The sequence below is a fragment of the Nansenia antarctica genome (assembly GCF_963989245.1).
Source record: "Nansenia antarctica genome assembly, chromosome: 18".
NCBI classification, from domain to species: domain Eukaryota; kingdom Metazoa; phylum Chordata; class Actinopteri; order Argentiniformes; family Microstomatidae; genus Nansenia; species Nansenia antarctica.
The window spans coordinates 19034161-19052905 of NC_137691.1; the positions used below are offsets into that span (position 1 = coordinate 19034161).

Below are 18745 nucleotides of genomic sequence, written 5' to 3' on the forward strand. Positions count from 1 at the left end.
GCAGTATATGCAAATCTGAGCCCATAGTGATGTGCAAGGATGTAGGATGCAAAGCTGTGTGAAATCACATCCTTTCAAAATGGCTCAGACAAACTGGCGCAGGCGAGTGTACGTTTCAATTTACCACAGAGTAGCTTTTCCGTTTTCAGTTTTATACCCCTAGACAAAGTGTATATCTCCTCCGACAGCAATCGAATCAAGCCATTTGAACAGTATTTGAGTTTCTGTCTCTGTTTGTCGACATGCTGTACTGCTAACATACTTGTTGCCATGGCCTGCTATGAATGGATGTCATGCGTCACATATAATCTCCAGTACCTGTACTTACTGATAGAAATGTGTGGGTTAAAAAAAAAGATAACGCCAGACATTTCCGTCTATAAGGGATGTCGATCTATTGCCTGAGAGAGGCCTTAAATCATTCGATCGATCGTTGATGTATGTCTTATATGTCTTATGGCTCCTTTAGCACATGGCTGGAGGCTGAAATTGAGTGTGTATGGGCCTTCAAGGCAACAGTAAAGACTGGCAAATGAGATGCTCCACTCCTGTGTGTGTGTGTGTGTGTGTGTGTGTGTGCGTGCGTGCGTGCGTGCGTGCGTGCGTGCGTGCGTGCGTGCGTGTGTGCGTGCGTGCGTGTGTGTGTGTGTACATGAGTACATGAGTACATCAAATCCCTCTGTTGCACTGCCAAAAGATACTGGGGACATTCATAGCAAATCCAAAGGCAGTTCTTCCAGAACAACAACGTGAGAACAACAACATCAATATAAATCCAAATAACAAACAATGACCTGTTTTCATCCATGGAAAAGGGGGGTTTTGTTTGTCGGCAAAGCTCTGAATCCCGAGCTGACTGGTCAAGGGTGGTCTTTTTTATCTTGACACAGCCTAAGCATCGAAACATTCAGAACAGCCCTCTGTTCTCCACTGCCTTTGTGTGTTTGCCCAGTGACAACCTGCTCACATGTAACGCACATCACATCAGCCAGGTGACAACCCCAGCCTCAGAGCTGCCTTGTCCACTCCTGTGTGTGTGTGTGTGTGTGTGTGTGTGTGTGTGTGTGTGTGTGTGTGCGTGCGTGTGTGTGTGTGTCTGTGTGCGTGTGTGTGTGTCTGTGTGCGTGTGTGTGCGTGCTCGTGTGTGCGTGTGTGCATGTGTGTGCATGCGGGTGTGTCTGTGTATGTGTGTGTGCGCGTGCGTGTGTGTGTGCGTGCATGTATGTGTGTGTGTGCGTGCATGTATGTGTGTGTGTGTGTGTGTGTATGTGTGTGTGTGTGTGTGTGTGCGTGCATGTATGTGTGTGTGTGTGTGTGTGCGTGTGTGTGCGTGCATGTATGTGTGTGTGTGTGTGTGTGTGTGTGTGTGTGTGTGTGTGTGTGTGTGCATGAGTGCGTGTGTATGTACAGCACCCTAACACCAGCCCAGCAGCATACTGGTGGTTATGGTTATGGTTATATGACAATGGTTCTCGGCAACACTTGGCATCATGGTTGCCTTTATAAAGGGTTTAGAATGGTCTATGACTATGGCTTTATTTATGAGTAGTTTACCTATTAATTTGTGAATTAGAAGTGAGAAGTGAGATTGTATGTGGATGTACTGTTATGAATGCATAAGAAATGCATTCGAAAATTCTTACTGTATGATGTGCACACCAACCCTTTGTAAGCCCTTTATAAAAGTAAACCGCATGTTACCGGATTCTCAATTTTACCACATGTAAAAACTCCAGTTTTCTACAGTAGGAGGCTACTACTAATCTTTAGTATTTAGTCATGTCTAATCGTGAGACAGAATACTGTATCTTATTCTGTATAAACTATGCACTGCCCAGTGTTGTGAAACCAAACAGCGGCTGCTTCTCTCTCCACACCCTCTCTCCCCTGCTTGCTGAGGAGAGTCACGTCGATGTGAAGATTAAACTGTGCCTCCCAAAACAGCAAGCGTAGCTTCTTCTGCTCCGGAGCGAGGGGACAGAGGATCACACACTGATGTATTGTTAGATATGTATGTCGAATGTGTGGGCCATGAACACTGACACCTCCTGTCACCTGACTCCACCTGCTGTTTTCCAGGCCAAGACAATTGAGCTCCCGCCAACCGCTAATTGAATGGCACTTATCGCTGCCAGTAGTCAAAGTGCAACACCCGTGTGTGTTTGTGTGGATCTGTGTGTGTGTGTGTGTGTGTTTACGTGTGTGTGTGTGTGTGTGTGTGTGTGTGTGTGTATGTGTGTGTGTGTGTTTGTGTGTGTGTTTGCGTGTGTGTGTGTTTGCGTGTGTGTGTGTGTGTGTGTGTGTGTGGGCTGGCGAGCCGGCGGCGTGCGTGTGCATGTATGCGTTCAAGGTGCGTGTCTGTGTGTGTGCGCGCACGCTAGCCCCACTGATGATAGTAATACCTCTAACGCACCTGAGGAAAGTTACTCGTGTTCCACTTTTAAAAGGGCAAAACACCTAACGCAACAACCCTATTTTTATGACCATCAAGAATACAGCCTGAAAAACACCTCATACCCCATAGACGATGTAGCTCGACTGGAGCTCAGGACAGCACATTGGATTAATATTCAGAGAAATACTTATGCTAGCAGAATGTCTAGATGAATAAAGTGCATTTTCTGAAAGTAATGAACAACACCATACCCGTCCCATTGTATCAGAGTCAGTTCACTCTCTTTCCAGACAGTAGGTCCAGTATAACTATATCACCAAGGACAGGGGAGCGACAGCTGTGGTTTAAACATTGGAGACTATCCAGGACATTTCTGACAGATAGGCCTAACGGCTTCATTTAGAACTCCACAACGACATCCACATACTGTAGCAGACCAGGATTGTCATCTGCTTCCATAGTTGTTGTGCTTGTGCACACGTTCATGTGTTCAACACAGGTGATTGGCTAGCCTCCCTAGACATGGAAGTGTATTTTTAACACTAAATTGTGTTAATACGTTTCACTAGGAGTGTTAATTATTTCTAACATTCAGTGTTGTCTTATTTCTGAAAATTGGCTACAGAAAAATAGTATGAACACTACATGCTGTAAATCTACTATTTTGTACTATTTACTTGCACGCAACTACTTATTCTGTCTATGGGTCCAGCAAGATCAGATTGACACAGGTTTTTACAACTGCCTTGTGTCATAATCATCACCCCCAAATCCCTGTTTTCAGCTTCAGCATCTGTGAATGTTGCTGACATGATTTCCTCTTCTTCTTTTTCAGGTCACGCGATAGTCCTGTCAGTCCTGGATCACACGACTTGACAACATCAGAACTTCTTCTCGTTGACAGAAAACCGTCGGATTTCTTGATCTGATGACTATTGATAAATGGTGGAACCCAGAGGAACCAAGGACAAAATGGAAAACATTGAGGTTCCACTGAATGGCTATAGAGCGCTGAACACCTGGAGACCCTTGTATAGACCACATATCCAAACGAAAAGAACAAAAAAAGTTTTTTGCCACAAGAGAGCTGAGAGACTCAGAAACATGTCTGTGTTAATTAGGATCTGATTAGACCGGAAGCATTCATCTTCATTCCTTTTTTTAGCCTTATGAAGAAGCAGACATCTCTTCAAGGTTTTTGATTTCAAAATATGATGTGTTTCGTTTTAGTAATTTTGTTGGATCTATTTTTGAAGACTTGATACATCGAAAGGGAAAGGCCACAGTGAAATACAAAGTACAGTACTAACTATGTAATGGTGTTTGAATTAACGTCGCCATTGTTCACCAAACCAATTATAACATTATGCTGAGATCCAATGGTTTTAATAATATCTGTTTTTAAAAGCCTGGTGACCAACATTGAGTACAACTGTCAGTATTATCTCAATAAACCTATCTCAATGGATATGTCACTGAGTTTTGGTTTTGTATGATAGTTTTAATGTCTCTATTACTGTACATTTTCCAACAATAACCACAAGAACACAAGAACGCAGTCTAAGAAATGTGAGCTAAATTGTGATAGGCCCCTTCAAAACATGCTTTTGTCCTTATGTCACACTAAAAATAATTATATATAATTCATATATTCATATATACTGTATATTCATATATAAGTTATAGACACCACTGATATCACAGTGCTTACATGGTATTATAGAGGTTTACAACGAATGACAGGATGCAAACTGAGGTCAGGAAGCAGGCAATTCTACAGTAACAGAAAGACTACTACATGTTTCACTTTCAAACATATGTGACAGGGTCTGGTGAAAAGGTCCTCAAGTAGGGCATGGTCATTTTTCAGTTTTTACAGATTCTGAAAGTGCAGATTGTAAGATTTCAAATGGTGTATCATCCATTGAAACCATCCGTTGGTACACCTCAAACCAAATACCGGAGAAAATCGATCTGAATCAAAAACAGTGTGCTACCATCGCTTTGGTAACTAGCTAGCAGTTAAGAAGGAACATCGCTATGAACATCTTTTGAACACGTCCTAAAACGCTGATATGGGGGACTCAGAGTTGCGAGTCGCAAATTTGAGGACTTGAGACTTGCCTGACTAACATTGATAAAAGACTCGAGTTGACTTTGACTTGGTATTCATGACCTGAGACTTGACTTAGACTTGAGACAGATGACTCGAAAGGACTTGACAGTTTAAAAAAATAATAATATTAGTATTTTTCTATTTGATTGAGTGATTTCTAATGCAATGAGCGTAACCTGGCAACCTATTGGACGCGGCCAACCAGTAGGGACCAATGGACGTCTGTCATGGCACCAAGACAGTGATTGTAATGAGACTATCAAAACAACAACTACGCCGCTTAGAGGGCTAGCGCAGGCAGATCTGTCAGAGACGCTGAGTCCAAGGAACGAGCATGAGTCCCTAGCTGCAGTTTCAGGGTGTTTATTTAACTACGACCAAAACATTGCTCTGCATAGATGGTAGGCTATTGCATGGACAAGATGGTACATACTATGTACTACATAGCGTTAGCGTTGCGCGGTCAACAGAAATATTGGCACCCCATCGCTCACAAATGAGTCACAAAGTACTATCAACTTTCATTTTGTGCAAATGCAGCGCATTGTAAGTGACTATTCACCAGTGGCGGCTGGCCAATAGAGGGCGCTGGGGCGCCGCCCCCACCTTCACTTCCTAGTTGCGACTTGTAAAAGTTTTTTAAAAATAAACATTGTTTATTCACAAAATGCGGCTGATATTCTGTCGGCGCCTATCAGCATTCATTAAAAATCCTCCAATACAATAAACATTTTATCTGTGTGTGTGTAAAATTCACTGTGAAAATACATAGGGGAGGAGTCGGGGCGCCGGCCGAATGCAAGTCTATGGCACTGCAAATACTTTTGGCTTACACATGAGCTGTAGCAGCGCTCCAATTGGCTGTCTCCTATTTCTCGGCCGCAAAAATTGCGCCCCGAGCATGCGCAGATTATAGGCTTACCTAGGCTGCAGCCTAGGGCCACTACCACTAGGGGTAGTAAAAATTAAAAAATGCCTTGAATATCCCTGAATATCCGGTTGTTAAGTCTGACGTCAAACGTGACGTTTTGCAATTTCCGGCTCCAAACCAGAAATTCTCCGCACCAGAGTACCAGTGTACTACAGCGGTAGAATGACAGTTCAATCGTTTTTTAGACTCTGATCTATTCATACAACAAGGGACACAGCAGCACTTTCCCGTTGTCCCCATATTGTCAAGGTATTTGAGCCTCGGAAAAGCGCTATATAAATATAATTTATTATTATTATTATTGCGGCATTTCGAAGACAGCGCCTCAGCCAACTTTGGACCCGGAAACGACAACAGGAGAGGAGAGCAATAGAGACATAACTGAGGTGAGGTGAGCAATAGAGACAGAACTGAGGTGAGGTGAGCAATAGAGACAGAACTGAGGTGATAACAAACAGTTCAGTATGACAGAGACAACTAATATAAAGACAACTGTATGATTATAGAGTTTACATGTTCAAGGAAATATTGTATGATAATAGAAAGGTACACTTTAATTTAATTAAAGAAGTAACAAAGAACACATTTATTATCACAATTGCATTGTGTTCCATGTCTTTCTCCATTTGAATAAATAATGCCTAGTTGAATGGCTAAACAAGACAACTGTCTGGACAGTACTATACAGTATATTCTCATGCTAAAATCGACTGTAAATCCAGATTTTAAAGTTGATATTCTTCCCCGTGGAGCATGCCCCCATAACCTGTGCCCCACCCAAACATTTTAGCACCAGCCGCCACTGCTATTCACCTTATGTTTCTATACAGCAAGATCGCTACCAGCTTGCTGCTAGCTAGTGTGGACATGGACAGGACAAAATCTGACGAAAAGCATGTCCCATAAAAGTCAGTTCATGCTTGACAAAACTCATTATACTTGAATAGTTTGAATAGGTTTCATGGTTTGATGTAGCCTAATGTTTAGTAATGTCAGTATTTAGTGGCATACTAAAACCATTAAACTTGAATAGTTTTATGTAGGCCTAATGTTTAGTAATGTCAGTAATGTTTACATTTTAGGCTATATATATTTATGTTTACTTGTTTTTAATTCATGCACTATTCTTGTTGTTCATTTAGGGGGCTTGTTATTGATTGCCACAAAATGTCAAAATGTTTTGCTAATATTGAAAATAAAACTCAACATTTCATGACCAATGTCTATTAACTGGTTTAAATGTAGAAACTTGTGGAGATCATCAGAATTTCATGTGACTTGACTTGTGACTTGCTTGACATGAGCAATGACTTGACTTGCTTGGCTTATAGCAGGGACTCGACTTGACTTGCTTGATTCTCACCACTGTAACTTGGGACTTGCTTGAGACTTGAAGGTTAAGACTTGAGACTTGCTTGTGACTTGCACATGGATGACTTACTCCCACCTCTGCTAAAACGTATGTTTGTTTACAAGCCATGTATCACTAAGCAGAACGGGACTCGATACAGTGAATCCAATTCACACATTCGAAGTATTTAGTAGGGATGTAACGAAGATAATTATTGCTACAAATATGAGATGATTCAAATCGGTGAAAATGAATCCGAATACTCTTTTAAACCCTTCAAAACCGACAGCATTTTACACAAGTTGGAATATTACTGTAATTCCTAAACGATGTGCTATCGAAAACACTCCAACTGTTCCTGAAAGCAGAGATGCTGCGCTCTCTACCCATATAAGTTTATTATGGTAATTCAAAGCACGTAATTCATGGAGAGCTGAGGAGATTTGAAGCGGCATTACGAGCGAGCATATTTTAGTGGTGTTTTACAAGTGGTGTTTTTATACTTTTGAGTTTGTGTACGTGAAATGTCACGTGTGAAATATTACGAAGGTCTCGGGGTGGTAAAAGGGTAGCCCCTCAACCAGGTCTCGGGGTGGTAAAAGGGTAGCCCCTCAACCAGGTCTCGGGGTGGTAAAAGGGCAGCCCCTCAACCAGGTCTCGGGGTGGTAAAAGGGTAGCCCCTCAACCAGGTCTCGGGGTGGTAAAAGGGTAGCCCCTCAACCAGGTCTCGGGGTGGTAAAAGGGTAGCCCCTCAACCAGGTCTCGGGGTGGTAAAAGGGTAGCCCCTCAACCAGGTCTCGGGGTGGTAAAAGGGTAGCCCCTCGGCCCCGAGCCTGGTGGAGTGGAGAGGGCAGTGTGAGGAGTGTGATGGGGGCCTGTGTCTGAAGCTAGAAAAAACAGCTGGACATTCTTAGAGAAAACAGGGCAAAAAAATAAAACCTAAAAGCCCTCGGCTCACAAACTTTCTTGGACAGATGTAATATAGTTGATATTTCAAATTGAACCTGCTAAATATTTTGTTTATGTGCAATCACACTTTCCACTTGTACAAAACCTGTCAAATCCAATTCCGTTTTTGTGTTTTTCTTCCCTTTAAACTGTCATTAGACACTTATAACATTCAGTAATGTTAAGTAAAATTAATAATATTAATAATATTAATTAATTATTTAATTTTGCCATTTAGCAGACGCTTTTAATCCAAAGCGATTTACAATTACGAATTACAAGGACTTTCCCCCTGGAGTAACTGAGGGCTAAGTGCCTTACTCAAGGGCACACTAGTAGTGGTGTGGTTTCAGGCGGGATTTGAACTCTCAACCTTCCGATCACAAGTCCAACTCACTATCCACTAGACCACCACTACCATAGACCACCACCACACTACCATTACTACAAGTAACTGCCATATATTGAAAGCTGTTGAGTTGAGTTGAGTGTATCGTTACATCCCTAGTATTTAGTGATCCTAAAACTGTTGTTTGTTATATTGAGTGGCTCTTCAACACTTCAACTTTCGTCATGTGAAAAAATCTGAGCTTTTTTTTTAGGTCATTTGTGTGACATAGAGACCTTTTCACCAGGCCGTGTCACATTATGCCAAAAGACCCCTTGATACTGTATATACGCCCCCCAAAAAACTTGAAAGCAAATTTGAACAAACTAAACAACTCTGCTTCTAACAATTCTAACTGAAAATGTAGAAATACACATTGTGCTGCTCAAAGTTCTGTAACAGAGAATGACCCTACAATCTCCCAGGGTTTTTTATGTACCATGTTTCCCAAAAACGGTTAAATATCTGCTCCAAATTAAGATTAAACTATTGTATGTCTTTAGAAAGAGTGGGGTGATACTTTGAGTCTGAACGTATCTCTTTTGGTAGTTGAGCTTCAGTAGGTGAAATGCATTTACCTGAATAAAGGTAACATAATGACTAAATAGGTCCCCTACAGAAATAAATCGTTTCTGGATTTGAATGTCATTCTGTACATGATGATGTAGCTAAAATAGAGACACACAGATAGACATATTAGACATATACAATAGACGCAAAGGTAATATTTGATTATGTTATCAGCATACAGTGGGGGAAATAAGTATTCAACACATCAACAATTGGACATTGGTATTAACTCAATAAAACTACACAGCTAAAGAAATGCTACCACTCCACTGCCATAAAACATATGTGCAATAAAGGGGAATGACACAGGAAAGAAGTATTGAACATGCTAACTGAAATGTATTTAATACTTGGTCGAGAAGTCTTTGTTTCCAATGACATCTTCAAGACTCTTCCTGTACGAAAAAACTAATCTCTCACAGTGATCAGGTGAGATTTGAGCCCATTCTTCAACACAGACAGTCTTTAAATCTTGATGATTCCCGGGGGGCCTGCTGGTGAATCTTGGTCTTCACTTCCTTCCACAATGTTCTATTGAATTTAACTCTGTCGATTGACTAGGCCAGTCCAACACCTTTATTTTCTTCCTCTTGAACCAATTGAGAGTCTCCTTTGCCGTCTGTTTTAGATCGTCGTCCTGTTGGAAGATCTACATGCGTCTCATCCTCATCATCCTGGTGGATGGCAGATTCTTCTCAAGAATTTCCCAGTAAATGGCTTCATTCATCTTCCATTCGATGATTTGGATTCCACCAGTACCATGTGAAGAGAAACAGCCTCATACCATGATGCTTCCGCCTCCGAACTTCACTGTAGGTATGATATTTTTTAGGATCAAAATCAGATATTATGCAGATATTATGTATTATACATACATACACACATACACACTACATTATTATGAAGATATTATGCAGATATTATGTATTATGCATAATGCAGTCATTTCTCCTCCAAACATGGTGTATCGTATCGTTGCAGAAAATATAGATTTTTGTCTCGTCTGACCAGAGTATTCTCTCAGTAATCTACAAATGTTCAGAAGCAAACTTCAAACAAGCTTCAACATGCCTTTTCTTCAGTAATGGAGTCTACCTGGGTGATCGTGAATGGAGCCCGTGGTGATGGACTGCTGTACAACTGTACCCGCTGCTTCAACTGTACCCGCTGCTTCCAGGTCTTTCTGCAGCTCTGCTCAAGTGGGCTCTTGGGCTACTCTTCTGACTAACGGTCAGAAATCTTACGAGGAGCTCCTGTGCGTGGCCAGTTGATGGTCAAATGATGTTCCTTCCACTTGCGGATAATGGCCCCAAGTGACAGCAGCTCTTGTTTTGGTCCCCAAGTAGGGCATGGTCATTTTTCAGTTTTTTTTTATGAAAGTGCAGATTGTAAGCTTTCAAATTATGTGAAGATTGTAGATTTGTGAGCTTTGAAATGTGAATATGGTTGTAGAAATGTTGACCTGTGTGCTTCTTAAAGCTGTGGGTCAGGAAGGGGGAGCAGGGATGAGTAATAAAATCTTTATGGTGGGCCTGAGTAAACAAGGTGGGGTGGGAGAGAGCAGCTTGGGGGATGGATGGCACTATTACAGGGTCAGAGGGAGGGTGCAGGAAAACTGCAAAGGAGTTTTAAATAGCAGGAACTGGGAAAGGTCAAGGAAGGGCATTGTAACCAAGATTTCAGGCAGATAACCAACAGGTGGGAATGCGGCAGAGGACAGATGGAAAGAAGCAGTTAAGGGGAGGGAGACACTCAGAACCATATATGTAAATCAGCAATAGGGGAAGTGACTTGTGACTTGGGGATAAAAGGGAGGTTGGGGTGAACAGGAGGGACTTCTTTTTGCAAACAGATTTCGGCTGTGTATTATTGTACTTTGCAATAAATGCAGTCTAACTTGAACAATCAACAGCTCTGGTTTCTATGCTAATTTACTAGTCAGTAATTGAGTAAAGATAAATAAGATACTGAAGGAATTGCCCACGACAAGATATGCTTATTTGAATGTCGGTACACCTCAACTCAACTAGCAGAGAAAATCGCCCTCAAAGTTTTCACACTTTTCACAGGTAATGGGTGGGAACAATAGCTGGTTAACTCCACCCCAACCACTCCTCCACTAGACTACCTGTCATTATCTGTCAGTGGGGTTGTCAACTAACCCTCAGAAAACGAACTTGCAGGACTGATATGTTTAAATTGCTAAATAATAATAATAATAATAATAATTCAAGATTCAAGATTGTTTATTGTCATGTAACAAGTACATTGGAATGCCTACTCTCCATTCACACCTGCAGTATACATTATACACATATAGATTCTCAATAAGTACAGTAGAAATTAACTAAGTAAGAATGATCAATACTATGGCACATTATTGTGGGTGGTCCAAAACATGTTATGTATTATTATAATCCATAATGCATCCAGTGGGGCATGCGACGTTCCGTGCCTCATCAGAACAGAACCAGGGTCATGCAGCTGCTGAAACTCGGCTGCTTCTGTCTGTATCAGTGTTGTGTTGCCACATCCACCCCAGGGACCTCATTTATAAAACTGTGCGGAGGATTCACATGAAAAGGTAGTGTACGGACGAAATACAGAAAGTGCTTATGTACTAAACCATTTTTATGTATAACACAGTGCGCATGTCCCACGCATTTTCAATCAATTTGAAATGTTGCGCACGTGAGTGAGTGTCGTGTCCCACACTTGTGAAATGCCCCTAATTAATATTCATCCTACTGACTGCATGATGACAATGAAGGCAAATCCCGACAGAAAGGTTAAAAAAAAAAAGTTAAAAAAAAACTGTTCTGGACAACCAACATGTGATAACAATATGAAACTGTGCACTCGTATTGGCCCGACTGAGGCATCCAAAATGGTTTAATCATAATTTCTATTACTGTTCACCTTATTAATTATGAGAATCTATTTTATAACATGCAAGTATTGTTTAGTAATTACAAATCCAATTAATGGTGACCACCCAGTCCCTAAACATGAACAAGACTCACCCGAGTACAAAGCAGAACAACATACGGTAATAGACGGTAATGCTGTGAATCATGTATGTTGTTTAGGGAAACTTTCGCTTCGTAGAGGCTTTCTTTGTGTTTTGAGTCATTGCTTAAAGTTTAGATCCTAATGTTCACAAGACAAGGCCAGTGCTCCGCTCCCGCGCCACAGGGAGCCTTTAGGCGTGCGTGCATCAAAGTGAGAAGAGCGCATTTCGGGAATGTCAGAGGAGCACATTTGAACTTGTTGACACACAGTTGAGCTGTTGTTGAGCTTGATTCTTTCTTTTTATTTCCACCATTGCAAAGAACATGTATGATACTGAGAAGGATATGAGGAGATATTAGCTTTGATAATGATGGTCAGACGGTCAGACGTCGAGAAGATTCATCTGACACGGAGAGCAGCCACCATGTCGCCTCTCACAAGATGAATTATTCATGTCGTTGGTAAGTAGTCGTGTAATAAGCGGGATAATGTCGGTCATTATCGAAAAATAAGAGCCCGACAGTGCGTTCGGAACCCCGAGGCGAAGCCGAGAGGTTTCGTAAAGCACTGAAGGGATTTGACCGGCTGGCCATACTTTATCCTTTACATAGCAGACTCCGCATTCCCCATTTAAAAATGTGTTGGTCCTACTTTTAGAGTTCACTGCATGTAGGCTAGACATATGTTTTGATTGATGTAATATAGGCTGCTTTAGTCGTAGGCTGTTTAGTTAAATACAGTGTGAAGCAAATCCCGTCCGTGCCGCTGGCGCTGTCCATGGTGCTAAAAGTAAAAAAATATTTCCCACAAGAACCATCCTGACGGTTTATGCCGGCATTTCCCGGGATATGCTTGCATGTACCAAGTCAACGGTTTATGCTGGCATGTCCCGGGAAATGCAGACATAAACCGTTTTCCCACATGTACCGTAACATATACATTTAAAAACATGATTAAAAAATCACAAAACACAAGAAACATAATCTCAATGTAACGTCAGTCTTCATTTAAATCAATTACTTTTTATGGTTTTCAGTATCTATTTCTTCGTTATACCTAAATAAAATAGTTTACTTTTGGCAGCAGAAAAGTCTGCACACACAGAGACACACAACCTGATCCTAGTTGGCCTCAGAGATAGCCTTTGCAAAATGAAAAAGTTATTTATTATCGGCAGCAAGTGTGGAAAGGATCCTAAGAATCTATCTTATTGACACCATGTGTCAGCATGCCCTCTTTCGTGATGAAGATAAATCCATTGATGTACTTTTTAGAAGTGTGCAACATGTCTGTCATCATTCTCAATGGAAGCTACTTGCACTCTGTATTTGTGATTTTCTTGCTTTGCTTTTACCACTGTACTCAAACAACAATGATGTTTCCGTTTATTACATCATGAGCTGAGGATGTCGATGCAGTGCTGGGTGAGAATGTCGATGGAGTCATTTGTAACTACTTCCCTCTGTTTTTCGACTATCCCTGTGGAAGAAACCTTTTGGAACCCTTTTAAGTTACATGGAACACAAAAGGGTTCCTTCGAGGGTCCTCCCACAGGGACAGCTGAAGAACCCTTTAAGTTCTGTAAAACAATAACAATCTGTGTACAATATGTTGATGTAGCCGTTTTAAAGTGGTTACCGATTTGGTGACATAATGACCGTTTTTAATCACTTATTAATTAATAAACTAAATTAAAACAAGTTTGTGGTAGGTCTACCTATAGTTTTTCCCTTTTGTTAACGCCATCCACGGTTCAATACGCACTAGTGAATGTCCTAACACACCTTTTCACAATGGCTTACTTGGTTTGATCTCCTGTATTTTGTTTGTTGTTATCTGATTTTGCTTTGTTGATTTTAATGTTTTGATATGTGGTTTTAAACTGTCTTGTAATGTGTCCTTGAGAGCCTTGAAAGGCGCCCATAAATAAAATGTATTATTATTATTATTATTATTATTATTATTAATGTCGGTTTTTCGGTTCATGCTGCGTTCCATTAAAACTCGGAGGTCACGTTTGTCTGGAACGCAGTTGCTTCTTGTTCAGATGTTTGTTCATGGAGCAGAGTTGAGAACATGGCAACAGTTTGAGGAAGCCCCGCATTGCTACAAATCTGCGTTGTGGGGTCATTCATTTCGGTTTTGGCATTGAATATAATACGATGAAGGAACGAAAACAGTGAACAGAACCGTTACTGGAAGCATTGTTTCACACGTGTCGTATATGACATAATATGTGCATAATGCATATATGGGCTACCAGCTGTCATGGCTTAAGTGCACTTTTACTTTTATTTCTTCCTCTCCTATACCAGTAGTCAAGGCTAAGAGGCACTTTTACATTTGAAAGTGTTTTTTGTTTACATATATTTATATTTTTTTGCATTTCCTTTCTATTTACGCACAAAACACTTACCGAAACCGAACCAAAACCGTGACCCAAAAACCGAACCATGGACCAACTGAACCGTTGAACCCCTACTGAGTACCATAACATTTCAATGCCCAGTACCACCTCTTCGCCCATAGTTGGACCTCAGATCTTTGCATTCTCTCTGAAACACTGCACTGCCTGAGAGGGGTCAGGAGCTTCTACAGGTCTGTTTGTCTCAGATGAGATGATTTATATTCAAACTGTGATCCCAAGTCATGTTTATGTCATTGCCACAGTCCCAGAGAGGCTTCGTCGTGTCTGACTTTTGTAATGCAAGGGTAATGCTATTAGCATAATATCATTCTCCAGGAATTTGCTGCAACTAATTAACAATTAGCCAGTCTTGCAAATAGTGAGATAATTGAAGGGGAAGAGCACTCATAATTAATCTTGGTTGTCTTCATGAAAGGGCTTGAGTCTCAAGAATGCTAAACGCAGAGATGGATCCATCAACTGAATATTTAGACTCCTGTAGCCAACCTTGCAAAGACGAGGTCTGGAAATTGCATGACTATACTTCTGTGAGCTACCTCAAATCTGGTCCATTTGGCAAACAAAGACTAGCTTCGATTTTTAAAACAACTCTATGCATTTTGGAACCATTTAGAGAGTAAATATTGTAAAAATAAATAATACAAATAAACCCTGATCTCCACAAAGATGTTGTTTTTCTTCTATTTGAGTGATTTCCTATTAGGTGCTGCCTGCCAGTGAGATATCCCAAGCATTGTTAGTGCATGTCATTAAAAGCTTACAGAAAAATAAACCGTCTGTGGAATTCAGCGCGCAGTCTGAAGCAGGGGGTGGGACCGGACGCAGAGAGAGCTCGGGCCTCGGCTGCAGGACAGCAGGATTAGTCAGCCGCGGCTTGGCTGCCATACTGTTTGTACTGCAGCTGCCCGTAATCTGGGGGGGCCAAGGGCGAATGGCACATCTCTCCATTTCGACACAGATATATACTCTGGCCATTACCATTACTGATATCCTTATCAACATGCAGTGCCATGTGGAAAGGAAAATACATGTTTGAGAGACGGCAGTCAGACAGGCAGCTTACAGCCAGGAAGGAGGGAGGTACGGATGGAGAGAACAGGTGGAGGTGTATTTATTTATATAACTTGTATGACATTTTCACCTCAGGGACATAACAATCACAGGTTTGTGTCTTATGGTGGGTGTTATTATTTGTCTATAAAAATACACAAAGTCCCAGTAATAGCCTCCTCACAGTTCCAAACTAATGCGCTCAATATTGAGTTAAGCGGGGGTCATGTTATCCACATGACAAAGTTACAAAACCAACTCTGGCAACCACACAAACCTGAATTGGAAAACCTGAACAACAAGGGCAGAAGGGGAATGTGATCACAACTAGCTGGCACTCATATATTGTTGCCAAGCGAACAATTAAAAAAATCTACAATGTGAAGATTCTTCCAACACATACATGTTCATACTCGAGGTGGAAGTTGCCTAGACCATGCATAGAGGCCTAGTACAAACCCCTCCTCTGCCCACCGTTTGGCAAATCAGATCACTATACCATCCTCCTTGTGCCCGCCTACAGAAGTGAGGTCAACCACCTAGCTCAGTACAGCCAGGTCAATAACCTCGCTCTCAACGCTGACAACACCAAGGAGCTGGAGGAAGAGGCAGGCACAAGACCCCAGGGCCTAAGATCCTAGGGGTCTTCTTCAGAGGCATAACCGAGAGCATCCTGCATGACGGGATGCATCACTGCCTGGTACGGGAACTACACAGCTCAAAACTGCAAAGTGCTACAAAGGGTAATGCAGACAGCTGAGAAGATCAGCAGATGTGAGCTTCCCTCCATCCAGGACATCTACAAGGACGGTGTGTCAGAAAGGCCCTCAGGATTATTAGGAACCCCAACCAGCCCAATCAGAAAGTGTTGGAGCTACTGCCACCGGGGAAACGGTACCGAAGCCTCGGGGCTAAAACCCAGAGGCTGACAAACAGCTATTTCCCCCAAGCAATCACGCTCCTGGAGAAATACACTGGAAAAATACAAAAGACCGCCACCCCCTAACCAACCCCCCTAGCATCCTACAAACATGACTGTATTACAGTATTCTAACTACTGCATACTTCTGGATGACTCGTATACCATTGGACTCATTCACTACCATACTGTATTGTATTATATTGCATTTCATGTCATCGTACTCACACGTGCACAGCATTTTTGCACTATTGAAGCCACTGTAAAATCCATCACTTTATCAATGTAGGTTTACATTTTTACTTACTTACGTTACTTATTATTATTATTGCTTGTATTGTATCTGAATGCTGCAATGTCAATGTTGAGGAACCAAAGCCAAATAATTGTACTCTTGTGTACAGTGAGATGTAATAAAAGCGATTCTGATTCTAATTCTGATTCTGATTCTGAAGAGTGTTCCTGGTGTATGTACAGTATATATTTTGCAAGTGAAAATGAGGAAGTAGCCATGCTGATGCTTGTGGATATCGTAACAGCTTTAATGTGTGTCTTGGCCAATCGCAATGCTTGATTTGATCAACCTGTTGTAAGACAAAAGGTACGATACACACTAACTAACCTAGTTGTCCAAATATTTCAACAATTTTGCCCAAAACCAGATGACGGTCCGGTCCTGCAAACAAATAAATGATGCCCTCATGTTGTTTTAGTAGATGTGACATAGGAAGGTTAATCAACTTTGAGGTGTGCAGTTTACACCTGCACAGCATTGATTGTTTTTCTATAACCACACACCTCGCCGTTGGTTATCCCATAACTATTGCCGTTTTTTCATTAACACCTCTATAAAGCTTTACACGTGTGGGCTATATATAAATGCAAGTCATTTGCTGAAGGTATTACCAGGAACGGTAATTTAATCAAGTAATATAGAAACTCACATTGCACTGCCTTGTATTTTGCATGATTTCATTACACCTTAATGGCGGTGTAAACCCAAGAAAGCACTTTATCACATATAAGTGGTTCCTAAAGACTCTAAACAGCCCAATGCTTTAGAGGGGATTTCATCTTTTCTGCATGTCAATTCTCCACAGTAATTGAAACAGTACATTCCCCCATTATGAACATAATTAATTAAGTAAAAATTGAGGAGACATGCTACCCCAGATCAGACCCACGGGACCGGCGCTGCAGGGGAAGGGGGGTCTACGGTTAGCAATCCAGGTTGCCTCTTGTTTGGTTGGAAATCATTAAATTACAGTAATGACTAATTTCTCATTCCTGCATGAAATACGCCAGAGACCACAGAGGATTTAATAAAGAGCTGGCAATGAATAACAAACACTGAACGTCTCAGAGAAGGCTACGTGATTATACAGAGTAATTCAAAAGTGCATTAATAAAACAATACCGAAACATTTCTAAATCATTTGAGATAAAGGCTATTTGCATAATTCATTACGATTAATCAGACTACAATCCACTGTGGTGCTTAATAGAACAGAAAGAGAACACATGAAGCCAATCCCCCAGAAAGGCCCCCTTTGAAATCTACAGACAATGATCTAAATCTACCCTTGGATAGGAGAATTAACCTGTGTGCTCTTTACAGCCCCTCATAAGTGTTAAACACAAATTCTTCAATGATTTACCTTTATGTGCTTTAATATTATATTCATATTGAAACACTTCTCTCATATCACGACACGAACCCCTCTGGGTTTCACTTTCCTCCGGCATAAAAGGTCTTCACAAGAATGGAATAGGAATGACTTCTGTGTGTTTTGAAACCACACAGTGTGAATCTAAAAGCACACTGGTACCACTTGACATTTCTATAAGAGTCTCACGCAGGCTTTTCAGGCAGCAAATCTTGTGACACTGAAATGTGTTGTGCAGATAACCGCCAGGGATGCATTTGGAGATGGTCACGGATCACAAATATGCTAAATCTGCTGTCTTGTCTGTCTGGGACTGCTGCATCTGTCTAAGAATGTGTTGTCTTCATCCATGCCATGTTACAGTGTTTATTATTGCAGATGATGCCATAGTAGCTGCATTTCTTTTGTTGGTAAGGCTATGGAAAGTCGAAATGGTTGACAGTACTCTTCGGTATGTGTTGATGAGATCAGAGATCTAGGAGGACAGTAGTTCTCTACAAAAAAAAAGTATAGTATAGTGTCAGGCAGAGCTGAATGGTTGACACTATGCTTGCTGTCTTACTGCTGACCCATCTCGATTTGACATCATTGGTTGCCAAAAAAACGCTAGTGGAGGTCTTTTAGTATGTTTAGAAGCTCCATTGGAATGGAATTACAGAAATAGTTGGAATTTCAGTTTCAGGAAGGAAACACGACATGTATAATATATATGGACAGAAGGACAGCTGAGGCAAGCTGGTAGAGCTCAGTAAGCGCTTGCACTTTAAGAAATGTGAGGCCCGCGAAACAAAGCTCTCGGTTACGCAAACACCATCTGGTGAGTTTGTTTGAGGCTGCACCTTGACAGGATGAATTAGTTTGAGAAACTGTCAGATACACCGAACAAAATTAGATTTTCCCGCTTCGTAATGAAAGCTGACAGAACATGATGAAAAACCATTGGATCTTGAAAACACTGGAGATGAACTGT

The 18745-nt window shown here is 41.3% G+C and overlaps 1 protein-coding gene across 1 annotated transcript in view; it reads left to right on the forward strand.

The window, feature by feature from the left end:
* The window catches only part of tafa3a (TAFA chemokine like family member 3a), a gene marked incomplete at both ends in the record, with an annotated part of 46064 nt that extends 30234 nt beyond the window's left edge, over positions 1-15830 (forward strand). Inside the window, one exon of the mRNA XM_080548028.1 lies at positions 15679-15830. Coding sequence (XP_080404154.1) covers positions 15679-15830 — 152 coding nt within the window. The remainder of the gene's footprint in view (positions 1-15678) is intronic.
* Between the last annotated feature and the right edge of the window lie 2915 nt (positions 15831-18745).